At 44.2% G+C, this 10,000-nt stretch overlaps 2 protein-coding genes across 5 annotated transcripts in view; both read right to left on the reverse strand.

Annotated features, from left to right (window-relative positions):
• Positions 1–10,000, reverse strand: part of LOC110439952 (transmembrane protein 236-like) — a 766,382-nt gene that overhangs the window by 560,292 nt on the left and 196,090 nt on the right. The window lies entirely within an intron of this gene.
• On the reverse strand, positions 273–7,718 carry LOC141375146 (uncharacterized). Of its 3 annotated transcripts, XR_012382727.1 has the most exons (3): positions 7,636–7,718; positions 758–7,241; positions 273–363 (listed from the first exon to the last, which is right to left on the reverse strand). XR_012382727.1 is itself a non-coding variant. In XM_073907367.1 (2 exons), exon 2 carries the CDS (start codon positions 7,008–7,010, stop codon positions 942–944), a length of 6,069 nt encoding a protein of 2,022 aa, XP_073763468.1. In that variant the 5' UTR covers positions 7,011–7,241; positions 7,636–7,718; the 3' UTR covers positions 273–941. The 3 variants fall into 3 exon arrangements, 1 of the variants encoding a protein (XP_073763468.1); XR_012382726.1 differs by having other exon boundaries at positions 758–7,718; XM_073907367.1 differs by having other exon boundaries at positions 273–7,241.

The raw sequence follows: 10,000 nt of genomic DNA on the forward strand, positions 1-10,000 counted from the left end.
ATGGAAACTGCTGTAGACATACTGTACTGTAGGAACTAAACACAAAATGGTAATATAAGTACAGAAATTATTTCAAACAGTTTCTGAAAGAAAACAGAACACAAGGGAAACAAGACATTAAATCTGGCACACTAGTCCTCATTCAAAAGGTGTACTGTCATACCTGGCAAAACCTTCTGTAGTAAACCTTACTACATGTAAATTTTCCACTGGTTGAGGCGGCCAAATATGGACCAGATTCCGGTCAGAGAATCAGGAGGGCAGGAGAAGTGTTGACGTTTGAAATATTTATTTTCTTCAACATAATCATCAGATTGCTCAATTATGGGTAATGGTAGTGAGAAATGAATAAGATGTAATGGTCTACAAAGGAAAAACAAATAAAGAAATAATTACAAACTACTATTGACTATGAATTGACATTAACATTGACTGAAACAATAGACTGCAACAATAACATTCATCATAAATGTCCATATTAAACTCAAACATATTAACAGTAATGTCTGTTAGGAATGTGACAGTCTAATTAGCAACAACAGTCTAAAAAATGTCCGTTCATATGAGCAAACACGCTGATCGGCCGTCCATAAAGGCTATTTTTAGCTCTGGCTTAATGGCGATGACTCATCAGAATTATCGCGGCAATCGCGGCCGCAAATAACCGCTATAGAGGAACATTATAGACGATATAGACCTCAAAATAGTGTCAGCATGCATGTTACATAAGTATTAGATGTTTCAGATTAAAACTTACTTGTATAAGATGAACGCATTACAGAAAACAACATCAGCAGGAGCTAGCAATGATGGAGAACATAACAGCAGGTCCCATAAACTAAACGTCCCCCCTAGAAACATGCAACGAACTTTAGTTCCTAGTCCATCAAGCAGGCTTTCTGACACAGCCGCCCCCAATTATCTGACGAGATAATTGAACATTAAGAAAGTCTGTCAGGGGTGCTCGTGTCATTGTCCTCAAGAGGAGGAAGTGGGATCAGTCGCACGACTGGACGGGTGTATGTTTTGTCCTTAACCTTGATTCTGACCACTCGAATGCGGCCATCAGCTCCAGGTAAAGCCTCTGTTACAGTTCCAACAGGCCAATGGGAACGTGGAAGCTGTGGATCTACCACAAGTACAACTTGTCCTACTGCCAGTTCCTTCCCATCAGTTGTCCACTTTTGACGGCCTTGCATGCTTGGTAGGTATTGACGGATAAAGGTAGTCCAGAAACAATCTGCTAGCACCTGACTATGTCTCCACCTTCGTCTTCCAAGCAGGTTACTAGAATCATACAAGACCTGGGGTAACGAGGCATCTCGGCGACCCATGAGCAGTAGGTTAGGAGTCACAGGGTCTACATCCGCGATATCTGAAGATACGTATCCGAGTGGTTTGGAGTTTAGAATGTTTTCCACTTCCACCAGAAGGGTTTGCAGAACTGGTTCTGGCACTGACTGCTCTCTGAGGATTACTTGGAGTGCTGTCTTAACTGATTTTATTTCACGCTCCCAAGTCCCTCCGAAGTGAGGAGCGTTTGGGGGGTTATGGCGAAAACTGATTTTCTGCTCTGCCAGCTGTTCCTGTAGCTTTGGTGACATGGCCTCAAAGGATTCACGTAACTCACGATCACCTCCGATAAAGTTGGTGCCATTATCGCACAATAGCTCCATAGGTTTGCCTCGTCGGGCTATAAAACGGCGCAGGGAAAGAAGGAAAGCATCGCTGTCCATATGCTCCAACAGATCCAGATGTACACAACGTGTTGTTAGACATTTGTAAATGATCCCCCACCTTTTCTCCTGTCGGCGTCCAATCTTGACTGCATATGGTCCAAAGCAGTCCACACCCGTAGAATAAAAAGGTGGCTTATACAGATTTAATCTGCAGGGGGGGAGATCTGCCATTCGTGGAGTTTGAGGTTTGGCTCGCCATATCTGACAATCTTGACAGGTATGCTGATGCTTACGAACTGCTTGTCGACCTCGAAGGATCCAATACTGGCGGCGCAATTCTGCCAGAACCCTCTCTGAACCAGGGTGAAGGAGTTGTTGGTCCGTTTCTTTAATCAACAATTTAGTAATATGATGGCTAGGGTCTAATATGATTGGGTGTATGGCCTCCAAGTCGAGATCAGTGGCACGTCGTAGTCGCCCTCCCACTCTAATGAGACCAGTAGCATCATCATATTCTGGAGCAAGTGAGCCTAAGCGACTGTTTGGTGAGACTGGATGTCCAGCCTTTAGATGTTGAACTTCCATAGGGAAAGAGTCCATCTGAGCCTGTGCCAGAAGTAACTTTTCTGCTTCAATATACTCGGAAGCCTTTATAGGGAAGTCTGTGTCGGCAGCCGCCCCATGTAGGGATTTACTAGTGGCTTTAACGAGCTCTTGCCATGTGTGAAAGTTGCCTGGAACTGGTAGAGAAACACTGGGTACTGAAGCAGTTCCGATAAAGGCTGATTTCTTCAGCTCATTGCAATCAGGTTCAGCTTTAGTTTGGGGCATTGATGGCCATTGATCAGGTGACTGGATCAGGAAGGCTGGACCTGAGCTCCATTGATGGGGGCCTGCTATCTCTGTCAGGGTAAGGCCTCGTGTGATGTGGTCAGCAGGGTTGTGATGTGACTCAACATACTTCCACTCAGCCATCTCTGTTAAAGTCTGTATTTCTGCCACCCGTGTCCCTACAAACACTTTGTAGTGGCAGGATTCGGATGTTAACCAATACAACACTGTTGTAGAATCAGACCAGAAAGTGACCTTGTGGATTGGTAGCGTCAACTCAGTTTGGATTACTTTCCCCAATTGGGCCCCAGTAAGGGCAGCACATAACTCCAAACGTGGTACAGATAGGCATTTGCGAGGCGCGACTCTAGACCTGGCCGAGACAAAGGTAATATGGATTTGTCCTTGCTCATCGGTGGTGCGTAGATAGGCCACTGAACCATAGGCTCTTTCCGATGCATCACTGAAGACATGAAGCTCTCGTATAGCCGATGGGTTGTCAGCAGCGGCTGGGGTATATGCCCGAGGGAAATGTATCTTGGTAAGTGTAGGGAGTTCCTCTACCCAGGAAAGCCAAGTATCTCTCAAATGTGATGGCTCTATGGGGTCATCCCAACCAAGGTTGTGCTTCCAGAGGTCCTGGATGATAACCTTGGCTCTAGTAGTGAATGGTGTAATGAACCCTAACGGGTCGTACTGACTCGCCAAAGTTTTATACATGTTCCTCAGGGTAGGTTCAACATTCTCCACAGAACGCAAGTTGTACCCCAAGGTGTCATTGATACAATCCCACCGCAACCCAAGAGTGGGCTCCTGAAGATCAGTGCTGCTTTGTGCTAACCAGCGCTCGCTACTTGCGGACCTGGCATCTGAAGGTAGGTGTTCGGTTACAGATGGTACATTGCATGCCCACTGTCTAATTTCAAAGCCACCTTCAGAAAGGAGCTGGCGTAATCCATCTACGATCACTTTAGCCTCGCTTGCCGTTGGTACACTATGAAGGCAGTTGTCAACATAAAAGGAATGTTCCACAATATCCACCAATTCAGTTTTACCTTCTTTGTGCTCTTGGACGTGGTGTTGGAGGGCATGGATGGCACAACAGGGACTGCACGTTGTGCCAAATGGAAGCACCTGCCATTCATATATTTCAGGTTCTACTTCTCTGCACATTCCTCTCCAGAGGAAACGTAGTACAGATTTATCTCCTGGCAACAAACGGACCTGGTGGAACATACCTTTGATGTCCCCACTGATAGCAACTGTGTGCTGGCGGAATCTCAGGAGGACACCTAATAAGGATGGTCCCAACGTGGGCCCAGGCAGCAGCTGATCATTCAAAGACTGTCCATGGTGTTGGAAAGAGCAATTGAAGACAATTCTGTCTTTACCATTATGGTGCACCATGTGGTGCGGAATGAACCAGGACTCTTCACTTTGGTTTGCTTCCTCTGCCGTTATTTTTGCCACATAACCAGCTGACTCCAATTTAGAAATCTCACTGCAGTAGATTTTGGCCCTATCAGGATCCCTTTCAAGGGTACGCTCAGTACGACGTAAACTTGGGAGAACAGCTGTTTTATCTGCTTGGAGTAAGGTTCGAGGGGTCCGTCTCAGTAATGGTGTAGCATATCGTCGTACACAGTCCACAGTCACTCTGACGGTTGCATTCTGCAGCAAAGTGTAAGCCTCCTTGTCCTGTTTGGACCTGGTAACCATCTTGGTGTTGTATGGGAGTGTGTCCACCTGCCAGAGTCTCTCCACATGTTGAAACAGGTTATCACAGGTGGGAACTGACATAATATGAAGACACTGCTGACTTCCTCTTGAGGGCTGCATCGGGCTCATTGGGCCTTGGAGAGACCATCCAAGTTGTGTACGAACAGCAATGGGTCCCCCTGGTGGGCCCTTGCATACAGGCTGAACTGGTGTCAGGAGATGCGGCATGTCGGACCCAATGAGGAGCAGTGGTCTCACTTTATCCATGGGAGGCAGTGGCAAATCTTTTAGGTGTCTATAAGCCCTTTGCAGAGCAGCCACTGGGTAATGGTGTTCCGCTAGACACAGACCTGGGGCAGTGAATGCGTTGTGTATCGCAAACTTCTTTGAGGGATTGGATACAGATGACACCTCAAAAGACACAGATGATCCTGTAAGTTCAGTGTGACACTGGTGAATTGTCTGCAGCGAGAGCAGTTGAGGGGTACCAGATAATTTAAGCTGTTTCACAACTGGCTGGAGCACTAAAGTTCTCTCTGATCCATCATCGAGAACGGCATGGGTTTCTATAGTTTTTCGACCACTGTGTAGCAGGACTTTAACAACTTTCAGCATGACCTTAGGGGAACGGTTAGGTCGATCCAGATAAATTCTTGTAGGTGGCAAACTGACCATGAGAACAGCTCTAGAAGTGTCTTGAACTGAATCGTGTAGAACTGTAAGATGTAACTCTTTGCAGACACTGCATAGGCGCTTAAGGTTGCAGACCCCCACTTCATGAGTTCGACCACACCTCCAGCAGCGCTTTCCTTCTCTTATCCAAGTGGTAACTTGAGCTGTAGTTAGTTTCTTAAACTGTTCACATGCATTCAGGTAATGGTCTCGGCTATCACAATGGGGACAATATGGCCTGGGCTTTACCTTTGTGCTAGATCTCTGTGCTGCAGTATCAGGACGGTTTATGCTCCTCTCACTGGTCAACAAGACAGGTGTGAATCGCTCCTTTGGTCGGGAATATGTTGTGGGTTTACCTTGAGGCTTGGCTAGGTCACTCGGGAACAAAGCTGCAGCTCGGTTGGAAATCCGCTTCGCCTGGGACTTAATCTCTAACCAGGTGGCCAGATCGGGGAGTGTATAGGTTCTGTCTGTGCCTGTCTGGAGGATACCCCGGCTTAGACAGTACTCAACGAAGCTGTCACGATAGGCAGGTGGTAACTTGCTGAGTAATCGATCCACATGAGAGCCACACATTAACTCGTACCCATTTTGACCTTCAATGGTCCTCAACATGCCTACTAATGACTGTACTGATAATGCGAAGCTGTCAAAGGCATTAGCATCACCCAGTCTAAGTGGTGGGCTATTCATGATGGCACCCAGCTCTGACTGTACGAGTTGTCTTGGCTGCCCGTACTTGTCCTGAAGTGCTTGTAGTGCAGCTGAGTATGGATGTGAATGATACATATAAGCTTTCGCTAGCTGCTGTGCGCTGGGTAGCTTCAAATGACTTAACAGTACATGATATTTATACTGCTCACTAAGATAGCTGTGATTACTTAGCAAATTATCTAGGGCCAGTTTTAACAAGGCAAAGTCACTTTCATTACCACTCTCAAATACTGGTAGCTTGGGTTGTGGTATGCCATAAGCTGAGGCAAACAGTAGCTCTGTACCAGGGTATGCGTGGGGAAGAGGCATGAATGAATGTGGCTGAGCAGATCTGACATTAGGTGGCGGAGCTGAGGCCTGCTGGCTGGTGATTGGAGGTTGCTGCTGATATGCGTGTGTGCTCACTGGAGGGATGAATGACTGCTGCATCACATATGGATTCGTATTCATTGTCAGTGGGGCAGTGTTAGACTGCTTTGGTACAGATGGCCCTCTTCTACTCGTAGACTGGCCAATAGTGGACATAACTGTCGCTACAGAGAAAGGCTGATGTGTCACATGTGGAACTGATGTCACTGTGCTTAATGGCATAGTTTTAGGGGCAGTCTCAGATACTGTAACGACTGATGATGAGACTGCTTGTAATAACGGGAATGTTGAAGGAGAGGAAACACTCACTGTGGTGGTAGGTAATGTTAGCGCCAGTGGTCTAAGTGACAGCTGTGAAATGTCATCACATGATGTGACTGTTGGTAGCGGAGGTGGAAGCTGAGAAGAGGAGGTAGACTGTGGACTCCTGGATGCATTAGTCTGATCAGGTTGAGGTGGCGGCGATGGGCTGTCTGGTGAGCCTGAAGGCCTGGGAGTGTTTGAACCAGAGTTTGTAATAAGCATTGAAGATACAAGTTTGGCTACCTCAAGCTCAGTCTCTGCCTGTTGTAGTTTCCGCTGTCTCTCTAGATGCTTGGACAAAGCTTCCTTAGCTGCAAGAGCCTCCTCCTGAATACGCTGAGCTTCCTTTGCTTGTGTCTGCAGGCGCTGATATTCCACGTCAGCTAGTGAGTCCTCCTGTACCTGCTGCTGTAGACTATCAAACTGTCTCTGCTTAATCTTCTCCTCCAAAACAGCTGTCTGGACACTAGAGAGTTCTGGTGGGAGATAAACACCAGTGGAGGTAACAGAACGTCTACTCGTCCTAGAATGAGAGCTGATACCACTGCGGGACGTTTTCCTCGAGCTGCTTCTAGAATGACTGGGACAGGTTGTAGAAGCTTTTGGGGGAGGGTCCTGTAAAGGTTGGTAATCAACTTCATAATCATCCAGGTGAGGTGGCAGATGTGTCCTGCGGCGGGGTCTGTCCATTTTCTCAGTGTCACTTCCTGTTCGGTCCATACTGGTTTTATATTGCTCTCACTCCGGCTCGAAGGACCATAATAATGTAGTAAACCTTACTACATGTAAATTTTCCACTGGTTGAGGCGGCCAAATATGGACCAGATTCCGGTCAGAGAATCAGGAGGGCAGGAGAAGTGTTGACGTTTGAAATATTTATTTTCTTCAACATAATCATCAGATTGCTCAATTATGGGTAATGGTAGTGAGAAATGAATAAGATGTAATGGTCTACAAAGGAAAAACAAATAAAGAAATAATTACAAACTACTATTGACTATGAATTGACATTAACATTGACTGAAACAATAGACTGCAACAATAACATTCATCATAAATGTCCATATTAAACTCAAACATATTAACAGTAATGTCTGTTAGGAATGTGACAGTCTAATTAGCAACAACAGTCTAAAAAATGTCCGTTCATATGAGCAAACACGCTGATCGGCCGTCCATAAAGGCTATTTTTAGCTCTGGCTTAATGGCGATGACTCAGCAGAATTATCGCGGCAATCGCGGCCGCAAATAACCGCTATAGAGGAACATTATAGACGATATAGACCTCAAAATAGTGTCAGCATGCATGTTACATAAGTATTAGATGTTTCAGATTAAAACTTACTTGTATAAGATGAACGCATTACAGAAAACAACATCAGCAGGAGCTAGCAATGATGGAGAACATAACAGCAGGTCCCATAAACTAAACGTCCCCCCTAGAAACATGCAACGAACTTTAGTTCCTAGTCCATCAAGCAGGCTTTCTGACACCTTCTAAATAGTGATGATTTTAAATCTCAGAAATAAAACTTCAACATTTACACCTTTTCCCACTGAATTTAAATGGTGAAAATGAAATACAGAATAATGTTTTCATTTTGCTTTTTCATGCAATTCTGGCTGTCATGTTGGTCATTTATTTTGCTGTCTATTGTCATTCAGTTATTTACATTCTTGTGTGTTCCATTTAACGATATGTAATACTTGTAAGGATATTGTATATGTAATATTTATTAATTTCTAGTCATTTTCTGGTCATCTGGTTTGGGCTCTTTAAATAAATGTATGGTAAGCGCATGACCCTACTCCTCATAGGATGATTTACAAGTTCTGGCTCAGCACCATCCTAAATAGACCTTATCCCCACTGCAAACCTTTATCAGATGGCCTTGTGGCCTAACAATAACACAGGAGCTATCAGGCGTGTACAGGCTTTATCTGGCATCCCTGCCCTATAACAACAATAAATACACCGACTCAGTTATGAGTTCAACCTCATTCCAATAACATAAAATAGGCGAAAATAAAATGAAAAGAAACATGGAACAAATTAATAAAAAAAAATTTATCTCATTTTAAAGCATTTTATTCTTTCCACAGTTTGCTGTAGAAATTTCTAATACACTCACTGCAATAGCACACACACACACACACACACACACACACACACACACACACACACTAATTATCAACCCCTTCTTAAAACAGTTTGTCTCTTTACAATTTAGGGGATACTTGACTCTCTTCCATCATCTCAAGTTGCAGAGGAAACACCTTGGAATAATGACCAAACAATCACAGTCAAATATATATTCTAAAATAATCACTTAACGTTAATTCAAGTACTGTAGCATAGTAGAACTACAATTGCAGAATTTATGTAGCACTTTTTTTGTAATTTATCACATGCATTTTAATATATTAGTAGTGACAAACACAGGCACTAGCGCGGCAATAATATTTGTTAACGTTACATTTACATTCTTATCATGTACATAGAAATGAGAATAGACACATGTACAAATGTAAAATCTGTAATGCCCTATATTTTTTTTCTCATTTCAGAACTGTTTCAAGTGAATGTACGTCATGATAGCAGAATAAGACTTAATTCCTGTGTCATGGCGAGATTAATAGGGATGAATAAATATTGTAATTAATTTATTGTTCATTGTTTGTTCATGTTAGTAGATACATTACACCAACAATGCTTTATTAAGTTGCATATTTTATTAGACTGCATTTTATAGTAGGGATGGGACAGTACACTAATCTGCTGGTTCAATACCATCCCAATACTTGTGTGGTGGTTCGATATATATAGTAATATTTGAATATTTTGATTCTTACTAATGTATTTTATCTTTGCCATGAAAACAGTAAATAATATTTTACGAGATATTTTTCAAGACACTTCTATACAGCTTAAAGTGACATTTAGGGCCTACTCACAATATGCCATCCGTACCGTGCCCAGGCCCATTTCCCAGATCGTTTCCCGGATCGTTTGAGAAGTGTTAGTGCACTGAATCGGGCTCAAGCACGGTTCACTTGGCCAGCCCTGGCCCGTTTGGAAGAGGTGAGCCTGAGCGCGGTTCACTTGGACTTTGTGTGTGAGTGCAAAACGCGCCAAAGCCCGAAACTGAAAGCTAGACGTGACTTTTAAAAGAGACTGTTTAATATGGATTTATTAATCAATCTTCCTGTTCAACGAACGCAAACTGCCGTAGCTTATAAAAGACGCAGACCCCTCACTGCACGACAGCCGCTCACCTTCAGCAGTCCTCCTCATTCCTGCAGCACGAGGGCTTTATGATTGTTTATGAGCGCCAAAAGTGGCGGATCTGTTCAGCGAAATATCTGACTGCGTGTCACCGCATCCCTAAAGACTTTTTGGCGAAATATTTGACTGCATGTCACTGCATATCAAACGACTGAATTGATATAACAAGAGCAATCTCCACTGTGCTGCTGAGTGAGAGTGCTTCTCACTGAACAGCACAGCAGCGATGACTTAAGCGTGCCCAGGCCCGATTAGAGTGAGTGCGGGCCGTCGGGGGAGACGGGAGGGGGGACAAGTATGCTTTTGCCCGGTTCAAGGCAAATGTACATAGTGTGAGTACGGCCTTAAAGGCTTAAGTAGGTAAATAAGGTAAACTAGGCAGGTCAGGGTAGTTGGGCAAGTTATTGTATAATGATGGTTTGTT

This window comes from Danio rerio, chromosome 7 (assembly GCF_049306965.1).
Source record: "Danio rerio strain Tuebingen ecotype United States chromosome 7, GRCz12tu, whole genome shotgun sequence".
Lineage (NCBI taxonomy): Eukaryota > Metazoa > Chordata > Actinopteri > Cypriniformes > Danionidae > Danio > Danio rerio.

Coding starts and splice junctions, on each gene's coding strand:
- LOC141375146 (XM_073907367.1), bottom strand. CDS start 7,010: ATGGACCGAACAGGAAGTGACACTGAGAAAATGGACAGACCCCGCCGC.